At 39.8% G+C, this 26628-nt stretch overlaps 1 protein-coding gene across 1 annotated transcript in view; it reads left to right on the top strand.

Annotated features, from left to right (window-relative positions):
- The window catches only part of LOC134210779 (acetyl-coenzyme A synthetase), a 55770-nt gene that overhangs the window by 19423 nt on the left and 9719 nt on the right, over positions 1 to 26628 (top strand). Inside the window, exons 2-5 of the mRNA XM_062687037.1 lie at positions 13178 to 13373; positions 13448 to 13681; positions 13742 to 14205; positions 14265 to 14433. Of these exons, the coding sequence (XP_062543021.1) occupies positions 13178 to 13373; positions 13448 to 13681; positions 13742 to 14205; positions 14265 to 14433 (1063 nt within the window). The remainder of the gene's footprint in view (positions 1 to 13177; positions 13374 to 13447; positions 13682 to 13741; positions 14206 to 14264; positions 14434 to 26628) is intronic.

Below are 26628 nucleotides of genomic sequence, written 5' to 3'. Positions count from 1 at the left end.
TTAGTGAAATGTAGTGTTCGGCTGTATGTCACAAAAAAAAAGTTCGCGAAAAGAAGAAAAAAATACTTGCTCTGAGATTTTTAAGAGACTGCTGTTTAAATCTGTTCACTTGTTGATTTCTGGTTTTCAAAAATTAAGATAGGTAAACTGAACAGTGGGCTTAACACAAAATTTGCCTTAAGTATTCCATTACTATTATTCAATTCAATGCTGCAAATTTTATTATCTCATTTGCAGTAGTTTTAGGTTAATGCTGATAAATAATTGTGTGTATCAAATTGTATCGTAAGAATGACACTAACATGTCTAAAGTGATAATTCGGAAAAATACCTAAAGCTGGCTAAACGTTTGAAGCCATTGACAGCCAAGAGATTTTTAACGTGCTTAAGTTTCATTAGGTGCTATTGTTTCTAATATGCTTATTCTTGAGTTTTGTGAGTGTAGGATCGAACAAGTTTTTAGAGCGCAGAACAATTTCGAGATCCGTGTTATTTTGTTATACTCTGTGTCGTTGAAAATATATTAATTAATGCGTGACCAAATGTGTTTAAGAGAGCAGAACGACGTGGAATTATAGGAAAGTAATAGTAAACTGTGCGTCTGATCGTGTTTTCTCTAGTCGCAGAACGATCGCGCGATCATCGAAATCTGAGAAAGAGAAGTCAGCTCGCTGACAGATCGTTTACTTACTATGTCTTCTTCTTCTTTATTTGTGTGGAAACTCAACTTATCAAATTAACATTTCATAACGTCGGAGACAACATTTTTCACACCAATGAAAACTTGTTTGAATTAGCTGTTTTTAGTGGCTGTGTAGTTTTTAACGTAGAATAAAAACGTTTTCCCATAATACGGGATCATTCACATTGATAATTACGGGATCAATTCACTGCAGTGCATATAAAAAAAAGTTGCGAACATAAATTGCCAAATAAACTATCCGGCAACTCGTGTCGTCGAGCACACCCTTAGCTTGCCAACGTAAATGAGACTAGTAGAAAGCTCCGGAACATACTCAACCTCCGCCATCGTGATTCGGGCTGGTTTGTTACCGGAATCAACACCGAACAAAACTCCTCTGCCTTCACCCTGATTCTGTGTCTTTTTACCATCGGCCACTGTTATCCAACCGCTGAGAAACTCCTCGAAAAACGACCTGTCATTTGTCATATGGGAACTCGCTCCGCTGTCAATGACCCACGACAAACACTGCTCGCCGACAGTAAATGCTACGCTGCGACTATCGCTGTGGGCGGCCCTCGCCCCTTCGTTTTTCGGCTTCCGTGTCGGATTACCTTCACCATCCCTTTTGGAACCAAGCAGCTTCCGGCAATTCCTGCGCAGATGGCCCGGTTTGTTGCAGTGGTGGCAGACTCTTGTTTCTCTACCAATGTTCGTCCTATTCTCCGCAGTGCCCCTCGCTCAAGCCGACGATGGTACTCGTCCGTTAATGGATTCTCAGTAGAACGCACACGGAGAGGTGCGCTTATTTAGAGCAGTGCAACACTGCACGCTTAACACTCCTCCTCAATGTGGAGCTGCTTCACTGATAGATCTCAATCCTACTTGTGCTTCAGCGGTCCTAATGGCTTCGTAAACACGTCTGCTAACATCTCCTCCATCGGGAAATATTTTAGAATTATCTCCTTAGTGTAGGAATTGAGACGGGTGTGACAAGATATGAGGACATATACATTAGCTATGAGTACCAGATGCGAGAGTGACAGATGAACGATATTAGCCTTCAGTTTTGTGATGTATTTTGCAGGATCAAGTTGGCTACCGAGCTGCTGCGAATCGAGCAGCAGCTGGAGATGGCTGATTCGTTCAGCCGTCCCCGCCGGACACGACACTTAGCAACACACAGCTCGTTCGCAAACCGTTGCTTCGTGTCGATGTGCTTGGACTGACGACTTTGCCTCTCACTCCTCACTAAGGTTAAACACGACTGATTGTCTCCCATGATAATCGTTGGCTTCACTTGTTGCTCCCCAGTTGCTGCCGCAGCCAAACGGCCTCCTGGTAGGCCTTGCTTAGAGCCACATACTCCGCCTCTATGGTCGAGAGTGTGACACTAGATTGCCGTCTGCTAGCCCAAGACACCAGTCCACCAGCGAACAAAAACACTGAACCTGAATTTGATCTTCTCGTGCTTACATCGCCCGCCCAATCGGAATCGGAATAGCCGACCAAATCCTATTTCGGATCTCCTCCTATCTTTACTGCATAGTTTCGAGTTGCTTTCACATAACGAAGTAAACGCTTTGCTGCGGTCTAATCCGTTTCGGTGGGATAACATAATTGGGTCCTAAAATGAAGAATCGATATTCGATTTTCTTTTACGGAACGATGAAGTTAATCATCCTGAACGTGTCAGATTTTCTTCCGACTCAAAAGTCGAAAGGAACATTGTTTAATTTTAAATTAAAAAATAGATGAAAAATGCTTCCTCGACATTTTCGATCTTGTTTGACGTACGGAATAATATGATTGAAACGTAAGAGCAAAACACCTCAGGGCACTTGACTCAACCTTTGACAGTTAATATATGGGTCTGACGTTTTTGACTGATGGTTCTGAAATGTTGCACAGCGAGCCCAAAATTTGCCTTAAAATGCCTAAAACACAAAAATATTATTTTTACTGATTTAGACTTTTACCAGAATTTTCCTAACATCGGTTCAAGTATTCTTGACCGATCCACTATCGTTTGTAACCATACAAGAGGTAGAGCTTTAGGACCCAATTTCCGCCCTAGAATAACTGTGCTGGCTACAATATCTGGCCTAGCAACAACACCAAGGTAGAGCAGTCCTCCTACGAGGCTTCGATATCCCGTTACATCGTCCAGAAGCTGGCTCAAATCTTCTGCCTTCGGGTAGCCAACATCCATTGGCGATTTCGCTGGTTTTGCGTCAACCATGCCGTGTCTATTGATCAGGTTATCGATGTAGGTTCCCAAGCGTATATGGAACGATCACCGTCCCGATCCACCTCCATGGCTAAAAAAATGGCATACTTGTCCTAGGCAGGTCATTTGAAAATCGTTTTGCAGACTCGCGAACAGTTTCACAATTTCTGCCTCCTCTGCCTGTTTTAGCCGACACACAATCTCCTCCTTTCCCTTTGCTTCGTGTTCGACAGGCTGCTTCATGTACACCTCCTCGTCTAACGTTCCGTAGAGGTAGGCGGTGTTCACGTCGAAGTGGTGAACGATTAACCTTCTCTTGGCAGCTACAGACAGGAATATGCGTAGAGTGACATGACACGTTATCAGTGCAAAAAATGCCATGGCGTTGGAAAAACCCCTTGGTAATGATTCGAGCTTTATGTTTCACCACTTCATTACGTTCGTTCCGCTTCAGGCGATAAACCCACCGTGAACCCACGGCCTTTCTTCCTGGTGGCAATGGGACTAGACTCCATGTTTCGCACTGCTCATGTGACTTCATTTCGTCGTCCATGGCCCGACGCCATTGCGAGCTTTCAACGGTCTGTTGAAAATTTACCGGTTCTTCTGTAGCGCAAGCAGCAATTCCCACATTGTAATCCAATACGAAATCATCAAAACGTTGCGGAACCTTTCCGCGCGTTTCTCGACGGGGTTGTCAAACGTAATCGGCAGCTTCTGTCTCTTGATCCGCAGCTTCAAAATATTCGTCAGTCCCCAAATTGTTACTTTCCGCATGCTCTGCTATCTCCTCCTTGGAGGGTTTCAGCTGTATCTCGCTATTAGCGACCGGATTCTTGCCTGGAGCCGGAAATTCGGCGGAAGATGATCCATTGCCATGTTCCAGAAACTTTGCGTCCCGACTTATGGTGACGAAGCCCCTTTGTGGGTCTAGGAAACGGTAACCCTAGTGCTCGTTTGAATAGCCAACGAACACCAACTTCGTAGCCTTCTGGTCCATTTTGCTACGTTTGGCATCCGGAACACGAACCAAAAACCCACAGATGGCTCAAGTCCAGATGACGTCCCCACTAGAGTGGCGCAGTCTTGTATGTGGAGAAAAAAAGTTGTCGAATTCTACGGGGCTCCCCCCAGGATTGTGCCTTTGGGTAAGAAAATCAATCTTTGAAAATTTCAGCTCAATCGCTTGTTGCATAAGCTGGCGCATTTGATTTGAAGTTTGTATGGTGGTTTCAGCCAAAATACGTAGGAAAATACACCTCCGTCCCTCTTTCGTTCAGGAAATTGGTTCGGTATGCTCGACTGATCTCAGAATTGCAACAAAGGCAGTTGATATGTTAAAGCTTAATTCCACAGAACATTATACGATGATTAAATGACTTTTTATAAAGTTTCGGATGACCATTATGGTACAACGTGGAACGTAAACTGTTCCAATAATGCAGCGGTTTTCAACCTAGGGTATCTATACCCCTAGGGCTACCTTTGCCGGCCCCGGCCCCCCCACTTCGACTCAAAATGCATAATAGTGGATGTATTACAATTTTAATAAAAACTTATTGAAACATAGTACATGGATTACGACTGCGAATTTTGTAGTTCTTAGTTTCAGTTGTGAATAATAGCGTTGACACTTTAATTCAATCGACGTTTCGCTCCAGGAAGCCCTGAAGAAGATCCCACCCCAGACCGAAACGTTATATTATGCATGGCAATCAATAATCTAAGCCTCAATTAATTGCATATTATTCGGCAACTCGGCCGTACGAAAATCATTTTTTTGTTAAATATCTTGGCTGTGTATATACACAGCACATGTTTGGAAATGGACATATTGATATGAAATTTGCGAAAAAGAATCCACGTGTCTTGGAGGGACTCGAACCCTCTACCTCCTACTCTCTAGATAGGTTTGATAACCCTTACACAACAAGACCACTTAAAGGTCACGTTTGCGGAAAAGTAATCAGAATCCGAGTACCCACCTCCACAGACGCACGGCTACAAAGCAAGACAATGCTGAGGGTGGCTGGGTTCGATTCCCGGGCATAAAAGTATCATCGTGCTAGCCTCATGATATACGAATGCAAAAATGGTAATACGGAAACCTCGCAGTTAATAGCTGTGGAAGTGCTTAGTGAACACTAAGCTGCGAGGCGGCTCTGTCCCAGTGTGGGATGTAATGTCAATAAGAAGAAGAACCTCCACCGCGGTTAGCTCTTTTCGGAAATTGAATATCTTTCGGATGGTTGATTTGTCTAATCGCCACATGTGCTTTACTGTTGTATATCCACAGTCAAGCGAGCACACCTTTTTTTATTATTCGAGAGCATCACACTCTATGGCCCCAATAACGGGCTGGGCGGATTTGTATATATACTCTGCTGTGCCATAGGCTCTCTTGACTAAAGCATTTGATGACTGTGATTGCTCTACGCGGTGTACTCAGACGACTAATGATGGTGGAAGACCGACTTTTGATTACAATTAATTGAATATTATTCGGCAACTCGGCCGTACCAAAATCATTTTTTTTATTAAATAGCATCCGGAAGATATTCGATTTGCAAAAAAAGAGCTAACCGCGGTGGAGGTTGGTACTCGGATTCTGATAGCTTTTCCGCAAACGTGTCCTTTAAGTGGCCTTGTTGTGTAGGGGTTATCACGCCTATCTAGAGAGTAGTAGGTTGAGGGTTCGAGTCCCTCCAAGACACGTGGATTCTTTTTCGCAAGTTTCATATCGATTTGTCCATTTCGAAACATGTGCTGCGCATATGCACAGCCAAGATATTTAACAATCTAAACCTTTTGAATCCCGCTCATTACAACCAGGACAAAAAGACAAAAAATTGAGTGACTTTAATCTAGAATCTAAAGGTTTGGAAGCATCCATCTGAGATGCTTGAAGGCTTTTCCGAAAAGCTCAATGACTCATTGAAAAAGGCTTGGAAGCCTCCTTTCAAAAACTCCTAAGCTTCTTTTCATGAGGCTCGAAAGCTTCGTCCTTCGGGAAGACTCGAAAGCCTACTTTCAAGAGCCTGTGAAGCCTCGTTTCACGAGACTGGGATGCCTCCTTTCAAAAGGCTCGGAAGCCTCCTTTCAAGAAGCTCGGAAGCCTCCTTTCAAGAGGCTCGGAAGCCTTCTTTCAAGAGGCTCGGAAGCCTCCTTTCAAGAGGCTCGGAAGCCTCCTTTCAAGAGGCTCGGAAGCCTCCTTTCAAGAGGCTCGGAAGCCTCCTTTCAAGAGGCTCGGAAGCCTCCTTTCAAAAGGCTCGGAAGCCTACTTTCAAGAGGCTCGGAAGCCTCCTTTCAAGAGGCTCGGAAGCCTCCTTTCAAGAGGCTCGGAAGCCTCCTTTCAAGAGGCTCGGAAGCCTCCTTTCAAGAGGTTCGGGAGCCTCCTTTCAAGAGGCTCGGAAGCCTCCTTTCAAGAGGCTCGGAAGCCTCCTTTCAAGAGGCTCGGAAGCCTCCTTTCAAGAGGCTCGGAAGCCATTTTCAAGAGGCTCTGGAAGCCTCCTTTCAAGAGGCTCAGAGCCTCCTTTCAAGAGACTCAGAAGCCTCCTTTCAAGAGACTCAGAAGCCTCCTTTCAAAAGGCTTGGAAGCCTCCTTTCAAGAGGCTCGGAAGCCTCCTTTCAAGAGGCTCGGAAGCCTCCTTTCAAAAGGCTCGGAAACCTCCTTTAAAGAGGCTCGGAAGCCTCCTTCAAGAGGCTCGGAAGCCTCCTCTCAAGAGGCTCGGAAGCCTCCTTTCAAGAGGCTCGGAAGCCTCCTTTCAAGAGGTTCGGAAGCCTCCTTTCAAGAGGCTCGGAAGCCTCCTTTCAAGAGGCTCGGAAGGCTCCTTTCAAGAGGCTCGGAAGCCTCCTTTCAAGAGGTTCGGAAGCCTCCTTTCAAGAGGCTCGGAAGCCTCCTTTCAAGAGGCTCGGATGCTAACACGATGATACTTTTATGCTCAGGGAAGTCGAGACAATTTTCAAACCGAAAATTGCCTAGACCGGCACCGAGAATCGAACCCAGCCACCCAGCATGGTCTTGCTTTGTAGCCACGCATCTTACCGCATGGCTAAGGAGGGTCCGATTTATCTTATTGAAGCTCATTTTTCGTCGTTGCAAATATGGTGTGCAACTCGTAGCAAAACTCTATTCAGTTCACGTAATATTAACCGTCACGGACTCGCATGGTCTAGAATCACTCATGCAGTCTCGCCTGCGTTGGGAACGACAATCGTGCTTTTTTGCTAATGTTGTATATAACTTCTTATAAATGGTACGAGTCCTCGAAGATTAATACAACGAGGATTGCCGTAGTATTTATGCAACAAGGCACTTACAACTCGTGCTGAAAAATATTGCATGAGACCTTACAAGCTTCTTTTTCAATATTTGTTAGTGAGTTTACTTGTTTTGAATCAGAATCTGACAATTTCGAATATACGCAGTTCTTATACAGGTTTTGGTAGGTTGAGTGTAGTACTTAAATTACTATTTATTCGGAGTCAGAGGCAGGCGTTTTGCGGTAAAATTTTACCGATCCCAGTAATCTGAGTTTACTGTGTGTGTGCTTTGATCTCACATGATTTTGTTTCTTATACCGCCATCGGGGGTGACAATGGGTCTGGGGGGTGAGAATGGGTCATCGCTATCACAGGCAGCCTGGAGGTCGTAGAGCAAAATCGTTCAAAAAGATTTCCTATATTTTTGTCTTCTTGCCCTTAGATACATTCAATCCATTCTACAAGCATTCTAAGTAGTTGAAACAGTGACCCATTCTCACCCCCACTTGACCCGTTGTCACCGCCGACGACGGTACCTATATCAAACTCTGTTGGGTCGCAGTTTTAAAGCTACACCAATTTTTCTGTTTAAACATTTTCATCGCCATTTTCATTTCAGTTCTTCTAACTAGATTCCATATTCTCGTGACATCTAACAGATAAAAATGTTTTACAGCAAACCAGCAATATTAGGCAACGTATTAATAATCAATGGCGAATGAGCCAAAGCTTATGCGTTCATAGCGTTGATTTTTTCAGTTGAACTTTCAGCCTGAGTAGAGGTGTGCGCCGGTCCAATATTCATCGGCGGCGGCGTTCGTCAGAATTTTGGTCGGCGGCGGCGGCGTTTTCGGCGTCACGCCGATAGCCATTTTAGTCGGCGGCGGCGGCGGCGTGCATCGGCGTGGCTTTTTTTTTTATCACGTCCCTTAATTTTTTTGCCTTTTTTCTAAATATTTATTTGGAAATTATTTAGGACAAATCAAGCATCCGAAAGATAGGGCCTGTTCAAATATTACGTAACGCGAAAAACGTTATTTTAAAGAACCCCCCACCCCCTCGTAACAATCTGTAACACTTTTCAGAAGTACCCCCACCCCTATGCGTAACGCGTAACAAATGCTGTTTTTTTGGGAAAAATCTGAATTTTGGTACAATTTGAAGCACGAAACAATAATTTAATTTTTTTTATATCTTTCATGCTATTTTAAAGATAATAAATACTTTTCAAAAATATATAAATATTTTTTTCTGTTGTTACGCGTAACAAAATTTCGAGAGACCCCCACCCCCATATTTTGCGTAACAAATCGTAACAAAAAATAAATAACCCCCACCCCCTATTGCGTTACGTAATATTTGAACAGACCCATATTCAATTTGCAAAAAAAAAAACTAACCGCGATGGAGGTTTGTACTCTGATAGCTTTTCCGCAAATGTGACCTAGGGGATGGAGTAGGGGATATCACGCCTATCTAGAGAGTAGGAGGTTGAGAGTTCCAGTCCCTCCAAGACACGTGGATTCTTTTTCGCAAATTTCATATCAATTTGTCCATTTTGAAACATGTGCTGTGCATATGCACAGCCAAGATATTCAACAAAAAAAAGGTTTTCGAGTTGCCGAATAATATGCAGTTAATTGTAATTTTCCTCGGGAACTACTCTGAAGTTTAGACAAATCTATGGAATTACCAAGAGAAACTCGTCAGAATTTTCACGAGAAATTGTTCTAAATTTCTACAGGAAAATCCTCGGAATATACACGGAAAGTTCTTGTCGAGTTTCTGTGGAGTATTCTTCGAAATTTACTTCATAATTGTAGGAAAGTGCGACTGATAGAATGGGTGTTTTAACGTTGGCTTGCTCAGACTAAAATAATTAGTCTCCGGAATTTGACGGGAACTTTAATAGAATTTCCGCAAATGATTGTTCAAAATGTAGATTTTAATATGAAAAATCTTTGCATTTAAACGGAAAATTGTTCGGAATTTTAAGGAATTTTAGGAAATTCTTTGTACAATAGATGTTTGACAACTGAAACTTATTCAACTGCAATGCTTTCTAACTGCAATTTAATAGTTACATCAGTTTTGTAGTTATCGGACCGCTAAACTTCGAAACGATTTTAAATTCGATGATAGCTGCATTGCGCTGAACAATCAAATGCACTTATATTGCATCTGAAGTTGTCGGACGTGACAATAGTTGGACGTTTAGAACGTTTAGAACTGCATTCGCTAACTAAAACGAAAACATGTTGCAGTTATCGAACGACTAGTGTATTGTCCATAAGACATTCTTGGGAAATTCAGTTGGCCGAAAGCGTCAAGCGGCCGAACTGATAATTTGGCCGAAAAAATCGTTTACCCTAACAGGTCGTTTGGCCGAATAGGTCATCTAATCAAATCCTATTAAGCTGAACTTAACCGTTTATCCGCAACTATTATCAGGTCGAAAATGGTTTGACAAAAAATGTAGTTTGGTCGAAAGCGACATACAGCCAAAAGGAACATTCGGCCGAACTGGTAATTAGGCCGAAAAAATCATTTAACCAAATAAATCATTAGACCGAAAATGCCGTGTGGTAGGAATGGTCATTTGACACGAAAATATCCTTTCTGCAAAATACCCTTCCGGCCAAATGGCAATTTCTGTCAAATGACCTATTCGGCCGAACTTGTTTTTTTATTCAATTCCGTCAAACGACACGTTTTGAAGAAGGTTGTCTTGCAGACAGGACATTTTTGGGCCAAATGGCTCTTTTTCCCAAATGACAATCAACCGGCATTTTTTGTAATAAACATTGTGAGCTGATAGAGCACTTATTCAACCAAAAATGGTCTTCTACAATAAAAAACTAGCTTATTCAGCCCTAATTGTTTGTTGGGTATTCAGTCAAACGACTTTTCCAGCCTGTTAGGACAAACTGTTACGGTCAAAATCCGGCCAAATGTTCCTGTACGTCGCTTACGATTCAACTACATTTTCTGTCAAACCTGTTTCGACCAGATAACAGTTACCGTTAAACGCTTAGTTCTGCTAATGGTACTCGGCTAGATTACTTTTGGCCTAAAAGCCAGTATCGACTTAAAAGTAGAGAGGCTACGAAATTTTGTTCAATGGTCAAATGACATTTTCCGCTAAATGGCCCATTCTGTCAAAAACCTTTTCGGCCAAACAGCATTTTCGGCCAACGAATCTTTTCGGCCAGACGACCTGTTAGGACAAACGGCTTTCTGTGCCAAATTACCCGTCTGTCGCCTTCCGTCAATGGAATTTCCCAAGAATTTCTTATCGAAAATAGAAAGAATGTTTTGAAGTAATCCAAAAACATTTCTTGAAAATTCCGAGCAATTTTCCAAAGAATTTTTCGTTGAAATCTACATTTTGAACCATCTTCTGCAGAAACTTTGAAGAATTGGAAATGCCGGAGTTTTTCTCGTGAAAATTCTACAGTCTCCCGCGGATATTGCAAAAAAAATCTGTTTTAAAGTTGGCTTTGCCAATCTAGCCGTCTAGTGATGAACTTCTCCCTGCGAAAAAAAGCAATCTAATAAAGAATAAAAAAAACTAACCATCTTAAATGATCTAGATTGAGGAAGTGTAAATTTCGAAAAATTCTCAACAGAACTTTCCGTGCATATTCTGAATATTTTCCTAAGGAAATTTTGAACAACTTCCTGTGAAAACTTTGAAAATAATTTCCAAATGAATATTCTTGAAAAAACTTGAAGAATTTTCTGACGAAATTCAAAAGATTCTCCCGTTAATGTGTTGAAAATATCCAAAATGACCGATTCAGCCGAACTTTCGATCGAATGTTCATTTCGGTCAAATGGCCCTTTCGACCAAATGACTATTTCGGCCTATTAAGCTATTCATCTAACCATTTCTTTCAGCCAAAGAAACTATCCGACCAAATGACATTCTATGCTAGATACCCTAGCAAAGTCTGAAAATGTAATGAGTGCATATATAAAACATATTTTGATTTTGACTTAAAATTGATTCATAATTTGTTTTCAAATATGAATAATCATGATTGATTACATATTTTGATCTAATTTTGCTGTAGATTACTAAACTGCATGATATGACATCAAACTGTGTACTTGTTTTGTTATCGGAAACCAATATCAAAATTAGTTTTCTATTTGCTCTCAATGACAGCAGGAATAGCTTTCGATTTGATGTCACAGTAAGACTTTTCTGCTATACGTTTTGTTACTCAACCGTTAAAACGACCAAAAAGATATCAAGTTAAGTAATAATAATCCATTATTTCACAACATTGAAACAAGTTATCGATTTGCTCTCAATCTTTGCTCGGATAGGCTTCTACCAAATAGTCTTTTCGGTTAAACGACATATTCGGCGAAACAACTTTCAGCCTTGTGATCTCCTTCCATATGGCTTTCTGCTGAACGCCTTTTTTCATTCAAAAATTAATTTCAATGGTAAATTCTTTGGATTTCAAAGAGAAATCCTTCGCAATTTACACACAAAGTTTTTCTTAGTTTTTACGGAGTGATTTTCAAAAATTCAAGTAGAAATTGTATGGGATTTACATGGAAATCATTGGTATCTTCACGGAAAAATCTCTGGTGTTTCAACGTGATGGATCAGGAAATTATACAGAAAATCCATTGAATGTTCAGAATTTCCACTTCCACTTCCAAAATTCTGCGGACATCTTCAAATTTGTATCGGCGTGGAAAATTATAGATAAGCGGCGTGACAATTTTTAAACGGCGGCGCGCCGATGCAAAAATGTCGGCGGCGGCGGCGTGCCAAAAACTGCCGGCGGCGGCGGCGTGGCGCGGTGGCGCACACCTCTAAGCCTGAGGCCGGCTCGTCTCATACGTTGAATAATGTTTCTTATATGTTATATGCCCATATCACAGGAAGACATCGCACCTGTTTATAGAGTTCAAATGAAACGTGAATGGATTCTTTATTTTTGTGCAATCAAACTTTGAATAATTATTTTTATCTCCTAATACGCGAAGACTCCATTCGCTGTGGTGTCAATGCCACCATAACCACTTCTATTTGATATGAGACACCGCTTCTCAGGTTTGAAAAAGGATGCCCACACTTTCCTACTTGTAGCTCGTTGACCCTGAAATACTGTGCAAAGGATGATAATAACAGACTGTCACTTCACTAGTGCAGGAGATGCTATCGCATATATCACACGAAGCATCGTGAATCGTGAAAGCAGCTTCAAGACAGGGCATGTAAAACGAGGGTTGTGAGTTCGAATTGAGTAACATGATTCACACCATCGCGAAGTGTTTATTCAGGATCAGGACGTGGTTCTCTGTTGATGATGCTTGACCTCCCCTTTTTGATGATAGGAAATTATTTCCTGCCGTTGTTATCACTATATTACAAAAGTTCAATGACAATGGTGAACTATCTAATACATGTGGTGTGGGCATACTATTTTCCTTGGAGGTGAAATATACTCTAATATACATTATAATAAAATTCAACTTGAAGGACAAAACTTACAACGAATTAAGCTGATCATGGACAACGATTACCAAACCTGATTAGATCACAACTTGCGTTTGATAGTCGCTCAGTTATTAGCTTCGATTAGTCATTCACAGCAAATTGCATCAACATGTCAAGCACTAATTCACGTTGCTAAATGTTTGTAAATTACGCAGTGATTTTAACTTTTCAAAAGCAACAATTATGTAATGAGGATCAATGTGGACGATCGCATTGAAAGATTTCGCATGTTTATTGCGCAGTTTGTTTTTACGGTACCTACTCATTCGCTCCGAAAAATATTAAACATATGTTAGCGTATGCATCGTAAACAAAATATTGAATAATCAAAAATGATAAGAAAGATCGTGGGATCACTCCCTATCAGTAAAAAAAATTAAGCTCGTTTTCTCAAAAATGTTTGTTATTCACCGTTCTGCACCTTGACCAAAAACATTTAATACACATTTTTTGTCTCGTCATTTCCCATTCTTCACAGGGAAGGAAACCACCCAGACGACTACAGTCGCCTTACGTATCGCAAGCTGCTCGAAGAGGTATGTCGCTTTGCCAACGTCCTCAAGGCTCGCGGCGTCCAGAAGGGCGATCGCGTGTCCATCTACATGCCCATGACGATGGAATTGCCGGTCGCTATGTTGGCCTGCGCTCGTATCGGTGCCGTGCACTCAGTAGTGGTAAGTTTTGGATTCTCCTTTTGGGAACCCCATCAACGCAGATAACTCACTGTGGGATGTTGGGATCGATTCAGTTCGCAGGCTTCTCGTCGGATTCGCTGGCTGAACGCATGCATGATTGTCAGGCGAAGGTGTTGATCACCGCTGACGGAGCATGGCGAGGGGAGAAAATTCTACACCTGAAGGATCTCTGCGATCACGCGATAGCCAAAGCCGAAGAATTGGGACATCACGTAGAGAGCTGTATTGTCGTGGCGCACATTAACCGGGTAACACCCGGTAAGCCGGATTGGGATGGCGTCTTCGATGTAAGTCGGACAAATTTTGTAGTACAGAATGAGGTATTTGATTGGGGTCTATAATTTCAGACTCCGTGGACGGATGACCGTGACTACTGGTGGCATCAGGAAATGGAAGAAGCGGAAGCGGCTTGCTATCCTGAGTGGATGGCAGCGGAAGATCCGCTGTTCATGTTGTACACCAGCGGATCGACGGGAAAACCAAAGGGCGTTCTACACACCACAGCCGGGTACCTGATGTATGCTGCGACGACGTTCAAGATCGTTTTCGATTACAAACCCCATGACGTTTACTGGTGCACTGCCGACATCGGTTGGATCACCGGTCATACCTACGTGCTGTACGGACCACTGGCGAATGGTGCCACGTCGGTGATGTTCGAGGGCACTCCATTCTTCCCGGATAATGATCGCTACTGGGAAGTGATAGACAAGTACAAGGTCACACAGTTCTACACCGCACCAACGGCATTGCGGTCGTTGATGAAGTTCGGCGACGGGCCCGTGTCGAAGCATGATCTTTCCACGTTGAAGTAAGGCTGTTGAGTAGCAAGGATAGACAGTATTGATTTATGTCTGATTGCATTTACAGAGTTCTTGGAAGTGTCGGTGAGCCGATCAACCCAGAAGCGTGGATGTGGTACTACAAGGTGGTGGGCAATGAGAAGTGTTCGATTGTGGATACCTTCTGGCAGACTGAAACTGGAGGACATGTGATTACACCATTGCCAGGGGCTACTCCCATGAAGCCTGGATCTGCTGTAAGTTATTTGATAAACTTATTAACTACAGATTATTGGACAGATAATGTGATCAGCTGAAACATGCAATATTGAATAGCGAATTCTTCCTTAAATAATGAAAAGTATGCACAGCCAAAAACACGACAGCATTTACAATTTGGGATAAGACTATCTTTCCCAAAAATCCATATTTACGATACTTTATCCAGTATTTTGCGCTCAGTAATGAAGGCCGAGTGAGTGCCTTTTTGACTTTCAAGAGGTAGAAAAAATTTATAAATTTTAATAAATGTAGGCCTTGATTCATTGAATAACATTGGCACTCATTAAATCTTTTGAAAAATCCCAATGTCAAATATTTTCCTTCATGTTATTCAAGGTACGTTTGGTACGTTTGTTGGGCATTCCTTTTAATTATTTTAATTTCAGGAATTCATTTTTTTTTTCTAGGAATATGAAAGCCACAACACATTGATAGAGTTTTAATTAATAATAAGCGTATCAAATCATTTGTGCTAATATTCTTAACCTTCCCGTCCCTGACGTCAAATTTAAACTGCTGTAAAAACCACTTTTCTGGACCGATTCCTTCGCAACAAGTTGCATTCGATCTGGATGGATCCCAATTTTTGATTCACACTGGATTCTGGACACTGGTTAATCAGTTGTCCCCGGAAAAAAAGGCCATTAAGGACATAGTTGGAAGAGTACCACGATGGCCGTCAATATGGCACCTGACCTTCCACGGGTCAACCCCACACCTCCCGCACTCCTCTCCCACAAACATTCGAATGCATAGAACAGCTTCGAACAAAAGTTCAATATTCGAATTACTAACCTGTTCACAGCATATTTATTCACTTCCCGTGATAATGAACATATTTCTCCGAAGAATCCTATGTATTTCGGCACGAATTTTATCATAAATCAGCAATCTTGTGCCAATTTAATAGCCGTTCGCGATTTGGTGGGGTTATCACTGCACTTCACTTCTGCTCAAAGGGCATTGGAAAAATTAAGTTTTTACTCACTTCTTCGCACATGAGCAGCCCGAAATGTTGATGGAATGCAAGTGAAACATCACTTTTTGAAATCAGTCACTTGTTTGAACCGAAAACTTTATAAAAACTGCTATTTTTGCCCGAAAAAAACTATGAAAAACTGATCGCGGAGCGAATGTAAACACCGGCGGCACCGATAGCAGCAAACTAACTAGGGTGGTTCAAAAATGATTTTGCTCCGCCAGGCTCAGTCGATGATGTTTCATATTTTGGGTGTCGTTTGATGGTTTGGGCTGGTTTAAATAGGGGCTTATCGTGCACAGGTCGTTTCAGGTTTGTATGACTGACAGTTGATATGGCGAGGTTGAATTTAACATTATTCTGATTGTGACACTCCGTCAATGGGCGCTGGCGAGTGGGAGACCATATGACTGGATGAAATACCACTAGTCATAAGACAAGTTTGTACAATCCCATTTAATTCACCACTTAATTGTACCTTGACAGATACGTACTTCGACCTCAACAGTAAGGTCGTCTTCAGTGTCTCGTTCTTGCCCGACTAAGTGGTGGAATTAAATGGGGTTGTACAAACTCGTCTTATGACAAGTGAAAACATTCCACGAAAAAGCTCAAAATAATTTTCTTAACAAAATTGATGAAATATTCAAGAGCTTTAACTCCGTAGACAATGCATATTGAATGGTCGTTCCAATAGTTGGAAGTCGATTTTAATCGAGGTTGCCAGTCTTTAGCATCAAGGATGTTATTGATCATTTAGTAATTTGCATTCGATCCACTAGAAACGTAGTTACAGCAGTATTTTCAGTAACTTAGACTAAATGATAGCGAAATTTCAATAATTTAGTTTAAGTTACTGCTACTAGCGCTATAACTCCGTTATTAGTTGAATTCTAACAACAAACCATCAGGCAGAGTTGTAGAAAAATCTTCGCACTAGAAGTCCACCATACAACACATTTTGAAAATCAGCTTCTGGAATAAGTTATTGACAAAATACTAAATGATCGAACGCAAATTCCTTAACGATCGATAACATTCTTGTTTAGCATGATAATCAGGTTTCTCAGAAGGAATCAGTGAAACGTGTAATTCAACAAAATAGCCAGAATTTGTCTGTGATATCTGCACCAGGGGCAGATACTTCGTACAGAAAGTGTGACATGGGGGTGAGCGGGATATAAAATGCTATTTTTTCGCGTTACGTAATCAATGGTTCTTTCCTTCGTTCAGTGAAGTCTCTGGAATGTTGCTTTCAGCTAAAAGATATTTTAGTTACTAGATAAAGATTGTCGCTTCGGTTCCCTTTGTTCTGCTGTCCGGAACATGTTGGGTACCAAGCTGTCAAATCGTATGGATTTTCCTTCTTTGACATTTAGCTCCCCTATCCTCGCCAGCAAAAGATGTTCCGGACAGCGACGACAGCGACAATCTTTATCTAGTAACTAAAATATCTTTTTTCAGCTATGTGGGTTCTCTTTTCATTAACGTTTGGAGGGGAGGCGCTGTAGCCAGTGTAGTGAAAGGTTTAGTTTCACATACTAGTTTTCATACAAACTTGAACCGGCTTGTGCTCACCCAGGTTTTGTTCGATTCGGTTTTTGGAGGACACTCGGAGCATGGGACGGAATCGAGTGAGCGTGTTGGAGCTGGGTCGTTTTTTGAACCACCCTACTAATATTTTATGTTTTTTATAAATACGACACCAATACTACTACAGTATATGACAGTTTTTATTGTACCAATACTTTCAAAGCTTTGTTTTGGTACTCAACCCACCTTCACCTTAACACATTTTAGTCACACGACCGACACTTCAAACTTCATGATTTTACAAAACAATGATATGAATGATATTTATAGGGTACCTGGGCCACTCGAGTTCAATCCGACCACAATCCGGGGGACCTCCGGAATGGCCATTTTCTAAATTGAGCCAAAATAGGTCGTGCGACACATTAAACTTCATGATTTCACAAAGCAATGATGGGAATGATATTTTCATGGTTTCTGCACCACTCGGGTTCAATCCGGCCATAATCCGGAGGATCTGCGGAAATGCCATTTTCTAAATTGAGCCAAAATAGTTCGTGCGAAGCCTCAAACTTCATGATTTCTCAAAAAAAATGATGAGAATGATATTTTCATGGTGCTTGGGCCACTCGGGTTCAATCCGGCCTCATTTCGGCGGATCTCCGGAATGACCATTTCCTTAATTGAGCCAAAACAGGTCATGCGGCACCTCATACTTCATGATTTCATAAAGCAATGATGAGAACGATACTTTCATGGATCCTGAGCCATTCGGATTCAATCCGACCACAATCCAGGGAGCTCCGGAATGGCCATTTTCTAAATTGAGCCAAAATAGGTCGTTCGACACCTCAAATTTTATGCTTTCACAAAACAATGATATGAATGATATTTTCATGGCTCATTGGCCACTCAGGACCAATTCGGCCACAATCCGTGGGACCTCCGAAATGGCCATTTCCTAAATTGAGACGGAATAGGACCCCTAAACATAGCATTCATATCATTGTTTTGTGAAATCGTGAAGTTTGTCGTCGTAATTTTCCAATGCATTTTCACCTCGCTTACTCGATGTTGTCAGAATCAGTTCGGAACATTTGGCCGAATAGTGGTGATTAGTGGAAAGTGAGTAATGAGAATTAAATGAAGTGTACACACTAAGTTTTTCTTTCTCGAGCTCGGCAAAATCGGGCACCGCTGTACCTCAGTAAATTTCAGAACTGAAATTCGGCAGAAAAATTGGTTTATTACTGATTTTCTGGAAAATATTTACCATATCTCAGCAACTGAAACGTCACTTTTACTGAGATCTCGGCAAAAATCATGTTTGCTGAAAATCGGCGGTGCCCACTTCGGGAAAATAAACAAAAAATGCTGAGATCTCGGCGAAAAAAATTAAGTGTGTACAAAAAGAATTGACGAAGGACGCATTTCTAACATTTCATAAGAAATAAGAAGTGTTAAGTAGGAAGTGAATTCAGGAATGAGAAGTAAAAAGTGAGAAGCGAGAAGTGATAAGTGAAAAGTGCGAAGTGAGAAGTGAGAAATTCGTAGTGAGAAGTGCAGAGCGAGAAGTGAAAAGTGAGAAGTGATAAATGAAAAGTGAAAAGTGAGTAATGAGAAGTTAGTAGTGAGAAATTGAAGTGACTAGTGTGAAGTGAGAAGTGAGAAATGAAAAGTAAAAATTGAGAAATGAGAAGTGAGAAGTGAGAAATTCGAAGTGTATAGTGTGAAGTAAGAAGTGAGAAGTGAAAAGTGAGAAGTGAGAAATGAAAAGTGAAAAGTGAGTAATGAGAAGTTAGAAGTGAGAAATTCGAAGTGAAAAGTGTGAAGTGAGAAGTGAAAAGTGAGAAGTGGAACGTGAAAAATGAGAAGTGAGAAGCAAGAAGTGCGAAGTGAGAAGTGAGAAGTGCAAAGTGAGAAGTGAGAAGGGAAATGTGGAAAGTAAGGAGTGAGAAGTAAGAAATAAGAAATGAGAAATGAGAAGTGGGAGGGAAAAGTATGAAATGAGAAGTGAGAAGAAAGGAGTCTAAAGCTTCTTTTTTCCTTTTTTCTCCTTTCTTCCTTCTTTCTTTTTCTCATATCTGTCATCATTTTTCTTTCTCTTTCCTTTTCCTTTCACCCGCAGACAGACGTTTAAGTTCATACATTTGAATTCGATTTTCTTGTGTAAATTTTCAAATCTAAATACGTTGGAAATGCATAGCATGCTAGCGCCGCCTATACAACTTATTGCTACATGAAAACTGACGTATTGCCATAATGCCTTCTATCTCACCCACGTTTGTTACCCACTGAACCATAGAAGCAAAAGAGAAACACTCAACAAAGATCTCCCGCACGGCTGCAAAAATCATTTTTATCTGAACGACTTTACAATCGACTTTAACAATGTAGCTAAGCGATTTTATTCACTTTACTTGCAGTTTTTGCCACGATATAGTAAAGAAATTGTGAAGCTGTGTGTATGCTGTTACCATTTTTTCGGAACTTTAGCGTTGGCTCTTTTACCTAGATCCTTTCACATGCGTGTTTTTTTTTGGCGATTGTGATTCAAAACATGTGCCTGGACCGAAAATCGTAGATTTTTTCCATTGCAAAACCAACGAATAGTCCAGTCAAGTAGGACATGGAAAAGAATTTAAAAATCAAAAATGAAATACAGTCAAACCTCCATGAGTCGATATTGAAGGGACCATCGACTCAGGGAAATATCGAGAAGTGGAATAGAAAATCCTTGGGAAGCTGTTTCAAGGGACCATCACAGTAACCCAGAAAATATTTTTCAATATAGCATAATTTGCTTCCATGAGTCGATATCGAGTCATAGAACATCGACTCATGGAGGTTTGACTGTAACCCTTCCTGAGTAACAAATATAATCTCTGACGTGCTAAGCATTTTTCTATTCCTTTTTCAACAACGCTTGTGTGCATTTTTATTAAGATCCCCATCGAGCAGATCCAATTAAGAAACTAAAAGATTTTGACGAAATCAAAAATCAAAACAAAACGACAAATAACGTTTGCCGGGTTTGCCGTTTTGACATTAGGCGCCATCTCTTCGCTTATTGCTACTTGGCAATCCGACTGCCATGTTTTTTACACAAGTTAGTGAGTCGAACTTGAACGTCTGTCTGTGTTTCACCCTTGTATTTTCTATTCCTTTCTTTTATTCCTTATTCTTTCTCTATCCTACTTTCTTTTTGCGTCTTCCTTCTTCATTCTTCATTCTTCCGTCTTTCTTCTTCATTTTTCCTCACTCCTTCTTTCTTCTTTCTTCTTCATTATTCCCATCTTCATTCTTTCTCTTTATTTCTTCCTTCTTCCATATTATTTCTCTTCCTTATTTTTCCTCTTCTCTCTTTTTCCTTTCATATTGTTTCCTCATTCTTTTGTCTTTTTCTCTTTTGTCTTATTGTCTCACTTCACAATTATCATCTTTTACTTCTTAACTTTTGCTTACTCACTTACTTACTACCTTGCATACTACTCACTTCCTGCTTCTCACTTCACAACTATCACATCTCTCTTCTCTCCACCCGCTTGTAACTTGTTACTGCGCACATCTCACTACTAAGTACTCACTTTCATTTCTCAGTACTTTCTTCTCACTTATAAAATAAAATCTCATAATAATCTCATTTAAAAAAAAATCTTAAAATAAAGTAAATCTCATTTCTCACATCTCAAATCTCACTTTTCACTATTCACTTCGAATATCTCGATTCTCACTGTAATAAGGAAACAAATTTCAAATATTTGGCTAAATGGCCCTTGGTCAAATGACTCTTTCGTCCAATTGGCTCCAAACCAGTGATCCCCAAAGTGCGGCCCTCCAAGCCTTTTCATGCGGCCCGTGAAGGATTGCAGGGAATACACAACATGTTGCATATTATTAAACTTTACATGACAACCCGAGTAGACGAAAATAGCTCAATAATATCAAATGTTGATTAGATAGCAAAATTAGTAATGGACATGATTGATATAAGAGATAAAATATCAGAAGACAATATCAATATTTTGCAATAAAATTCATGAGGAGATCAAGTAATGCTATATGTAATAAGTGTTCAAAATCATGTGTCATTTGTCATTTTGTGTAAATAATATTTCAGTGTAAATTTTTGATATTGTTGTCTGTTCTTTTATCTTTTATATCAATCAATTCCATATCATGTTTTGTTATTCTGCTCATGGCTTCTGCCCGGGAAGATAAGCTTTTCATTGTGCCCATTTTTTCGTTGCATTTGGGGATTCTGTAAGTTCGCACCACTATGTTGTTCAAGCACCATATAGACAGCATAAATCGTGTTATCATCATGATTAATGAAATTCATCACTTCATAAATATTATGTAGGCCAAACAAACTTCGATGTTATTCTCCCGAACAATAAAAAAGATGGTGTTGCAAAAGAATTTTCTCTTGTCAAGTCTGAAAAAGCAGAAACTGTAATATCGACCCAAGAGCTGAGCAGAATGGATACGTTTGCCTGCGTTTTGACAGTTTTGCCATGGGAAAACTGTCAAAACGCACGCAAACGTATCCATTTTGCTCCGCTCTTCATAGTCAGCTACGGTAATAAAAACTGCAGACTTAAGGACGAACATTTCGGAATCCAATATTTTACCACCTCGCATTTTCAAGGGTACCACTTTCAATATTGAAGCAACGAGAAGCTGCCATTTTTCCATTCTACGCTTGCTGCGATGCAGCAAAGCTAAAATAAAAAGATAACAGTAATGCGATGCTTCTGCGTTGAGACTGATGCCTTTGAAAATGTGAGGAGAACATTATTTAGATTCTGGTCAATTTCACCTTTTAAGTGATGAACTTTGTACCTGACTTAAAAATCACTCAAATAAAGAAATGAAAAAAATAAATAAATTTCACCTTAAATGTCCTTACAAAGTATGTTATTTGAAAAAAAAATCACGGGAATAAAATATTTTGTTGAATTTTGTTGTACTATGCTTTAAAATTCAGTTTGAGAGCATGAGCATGAGCATGAGCATTATGACTGCACAATTCGTAGTTGCTACTCCGTGATTGACTAGAGCTTGCGAAATTGTACAGAGAACACAATAAATGGGGCTTGGGGCTAGCTACCCATTCTCAATGTACACGTTTCGGGAGCTCAAATATCTAAAGTTAATAACGGCGCCGGCCACGTCCTTACGGTCATATAGGAAGGGAAGGATTGTTAGTCAGACTCTCGTTGCTACTACACACTGAGTATACCTCTGCATCTCCACGATTGTCTTGTGATAGGATTTCATTTTAGTTACAAAGGATAATTTATCTGGATTCACTTCGGTAAGTGATGCGATCTATGGGATGGGAAATAACACTGTAACGGCGCCGTATGATGGGTTGTCATCAGTAGTCAGAACAACCTTACACCTTCACTGTTGAATGTTGAATCTTGAATGTTTCGCTTTATTTCCAAATAAGTTTTATTCTAAATTACGTCTGCATAAGTCTACAGAAAATAACAGAGATTGAAGATTGGGAAACAGAGTAAGAGATAGACGCCTGGACTGCGATTGACTATTGGTGATTGATGTATGCTTGTACTGTAAATAATGAAATGAAACGTGTGCGTTAAGGGTTGCGTTCCCACAGCAGGGTACGTTGCCGTCAAGGAGGTCTGTGATTTGACCTTCTTGCTGGCAACGACTTGCCGGACGATGCACTCAGCATGGTGTCATCGTTTTATAGAATAATGTCACTAAAATTGCATGGCAACCAGATGTTGGTTTAGTTGGTTCGTGAGAATTGAACCACTTGAAAATAGAGGTGTTACTGAGATAATTCAGATGTGAAATGATGATGCGTTTATATTACGACACCTCCCCTTTTTAGGTGAATGACGTAATATAATGGAGTCATTCTATTCGGTGTGCAGTCCAAACGCCTATTCCTATTTTTATAGATATTATAAATGTTATTATCATAATACATTTAGCTATATTTGTTCATAGTTATTTTGCTTTCATTTTATGTACTTATTTTATTACCCTATTTTTATGTACTTTTTGTGTTTCGTTATGGATTTTATTTTTAATTATTACGTTTGGGTCGTCTATAGCAATAACTTCGAATGGCCCTAAATAAACTTTAATCAATTTTCTCCTATTTTCATTTTTCAACCAAACTGTTTCTCCTTTAGATATATGAATCGGGTTTATTTCTGTAATTTGTTTATGTACTCTGTCAACTTTTGATTTTTCAAGTAATTTTCTTGCTTTAGCTATGGTAGATTGAATTTTAAATTTAAGTTCTGTGTAGTAGGAATCGTAGTTGTATATTGGGTCTAGATTCAAGGATTTCTGAATTGATTGTGGAATATTCACCTGTCTTCCGAAGAGTAGTTCAAATGGTGAGTATTGAAGTGTAGAATGTGGGGTTGTATTGTAGCTAAAAACGTAATATGGTAACCAGGTGTCCCAATCGTCTTTCTGTTCATTTATGAAGTGGCGTAGACATTCATTTAAACAGCGGTTGTTTCTTTGTAACTGCCAATAGTTTCGGGATGGTAAGCAGTTGAAAATTTTTGCTCTACATCTAAAAAGTTACAAATATTTTGAAATATTTCATTCTTGTACTCGGTTCCCATGTCCGATTTGATTTCTATTGGGCAACCATGCACAAGAATGCAATTTTCAACGAAAGCTTTGGCAAGTGTTTTGGCTTGCTTATCAATAATTGGTGCAACTATTATAAATTTGGTTAGCTCGCATTGAGCTGTCAATGCATAGCGATTTCCACTTGTGGATTTCGTAAATGGTCCAATCGTGTCAATGGACACGACGTCAAATGGTCTAACTGGGGTTGTAGTTTCAACAAACGCTTCCTTGGTGTTAAGCTTGTGTTTGTTTTGTATACATTTTGTGCATCTTTTAACGAAGTTGTTAATAGTGCCTTTCATATTGGTCCAATAGTATGACCTTCTTAGTTTTCTAAGTAATCTCGATGTACCAACCTGTCCTCCCAAAAGAGTATCGTTTTCCGGTTTTCCGAAATAATTTTGTTGATTTTGTTTTCGCATGTAATAATTTGTGCTGGATTGTAAAATATTATGTCGACATATTCAAGTACTTCATTACAAATTGCTTTGAACAATTGTTTTTCTACCAGCGAAAATATTATGTTATCGTTTGCAATTGCTAATTGTTTGATGTTTAAGTTTGTGGCCATTTCAATAGTCGTGCGAATAAATTCTTTAAAATCAAACCGTTTCAATGTATAAGGAAAATGCGCTTGAGCAAGGACCTTTTTCACATTCTTGGTCATAATTTTTATGTATAAGTCATTATTTTGAATTTCGAACATCAATTTTGGCATATTAAATTCATCAATGTTATTGGTTGAGTCAAATGCTTTGAGGTGATCAGTCTCGACAGCTGTTGACTTTTTGGTTTCTATTGCCGTTTGTGGTTTTGTCATAGACCTCGTTTGAACGTTGAACGTTGAACGTTTGAACGTTGAACGTTTGAACGAGAATGTTTGAAAGTCTTTCTGAATCGATAACGATACGCGAAAGAGCGACAGGCCCGACATTTTCTTTTCCTTTCACGTATTCTATATCAAATTGAAATTCTTCCAGATCAATTCTCATCCTTGTTAGTTTTGGCGATGGGTCCTTCATGGAAAATAAATATACTAGTGGACGATGATCTGTTCTAACAGTAAATCGTCTACCATATAAGTAGGGTCTAAAGTAAGATATAGCCCAGTGTATTGCTGTTAGTTCTTGTTCAATTGTGGACTTAATTTGCTCTCTTTTGGTAAGTGTCCTACTCGCATACGAAATCGGTAAATCAATATTTCCATATGGTTGCGATAGAACTGCTCCGCACGCAACCTTTGATGCGTCTGTGCATAATACAATTTTTATGTTGAAGCTAGCAAACTTTAGTATTTGTGGAGATATCAATTTATCTTTGTGTGTTGAAAATGCGTTTTTGCATTCATCACTCCAAATGAATTTGGCATTTTTCTTTAATAGAGCATTTAAGGGTGCTGCAATTTCTGAAAAATACGGGATGAATCTTCGGTAATAGTTGCAAAAGGCAACGAACCTTCTGACGTCGTCGACATTGTTAGGTGTAGGATAATTAATTATAGTTTCATGTTTGGATTTATCAGGTAAAATACCATGTCTAGATACGTGATGTCCTAAAAAGGTAACATCGGCGCAGAAAAAATTACACTTATCAAGATTCAGTTTAAGGTTAAAATGTTGAAGTTTCTTAAAAACGTTTTCCAAATTTTGCATATGATGTTTTACGGAGCATCCGATGACGATAATGTCATCGATGTAAAGAAAAGCACACTCAGGTGACAATCCACTGAGTGCAATGGTCATCATTCGTTGGAAACTGTTCGGAGAAATGTTTAATCCAAACGGTAGCCGGTTGAATTCATAGTGACCATTTGCTGTGGAGAAGGCGGTGTATTTCTTAGAATCTTCTTCAATCTCGATCTGGTGGAATCCAGACATCAAATCGAGAGTTGAAAAATATTTAGCTCTACCCAATTGATCTAATATGTCATCAATCCTGGGTAAAGGAAATTTGTCGGCAACTACTTTCTTATTAAGTTGCCTGAAATCGACTACTAGGCGCCATTTTTTATCTTCAGTGCAACTTTTTTTAGGGACTAATAAAAGTGGTGAGTTATACGGTGAGACTGAAGGTCTAATAATTTCATTGTTCAGCATGTTTTCTACTTGGCTACAAATTTCATTTCTGTGAACTTCTGGGGTCCTGTAGTTCTTGATGTAAACTGGATTACGATCATTCAAATTAATGGATTGTTTATAAAAATTATTACAGGTTAAAATGTCACCTTTTAAAGCAAACACGTCGTTATATTTTAAACAGAGATCCGTAAGTTTCTGTTTATAATCAGGTGGTATGTGCTCGGTTTTCAGTTCAGAAAGCAATTTTGTCGTCCGATCATCGACGGTAACTGTATCAAAAGAATAACAATCGTAATTTTTCAAGGGTATCAGTGTTTTAGAAAAATGTTTGCCAATCTTTACAAAATTTTCAGTTGTATTTATAAATTTTGCCAATTTGTTATTTTTATTTATCAAGGTATTGGCACAAAAAACTTAATACCTGGTCTTCTGATAATTCGTCAAGATGAATTTGTATCAACACCTCACATCGGGGTGGTAGAACGAATTCACCATTCAAATTGTCTTCAATTGGAATATGAATTTCTGTGGAATTGAAAACTCCTGATAAAAGCCATGTGTCATAATTTATTACACACCGAAATTTTGTCAAAAAATCTCGCCCTAAAATACCATCTGTTGGGATCGGGAAGGAAGAGTCAACCAATTGAAAGGTATGGTCGACTGCCGCATTGCTCGGGAGAGAAATTTTTGTTGAAGTGGAAACCAGTGTTTCTACGGGTAGATTATTTATTCCAGTTATAGTGCATTTTTCGTAAGAATTAATAAGTGTGTTTCCAAGATCTATGTTATTTATTTTAAGAATTGAAATTTCAGCTCCAGAGTCTACCAGTAGAATACACTCAGAGCTTGAAAATTCATGTTTAATTTGAATGAAATTTGAACAATTAGTGTTGATACTGTAACACTCTTTGTTCATCTTCTGTTGCTGTTGTGGGGTTTGCGAT

This window comes from Armigeres subalbatus, chromosome 2, assembly GCF_024139115.2.
Source record: "Armigeres subalbatus isolate Guangzhou_Male chromosome 2, GZ_Asu_2, whole genome shotgun sequence".
NCBI classification, from domain to species: Eukaryota; Metazoa; Arthropoda; class Insecta; order Diptera; family Culicidae; genus Armigeres; species Armigeres subalbatus.
Note: the sequence above shows the minus strand (reverse complement) of the source record. Positions and strands in the feature narration are given on the sequence as shown.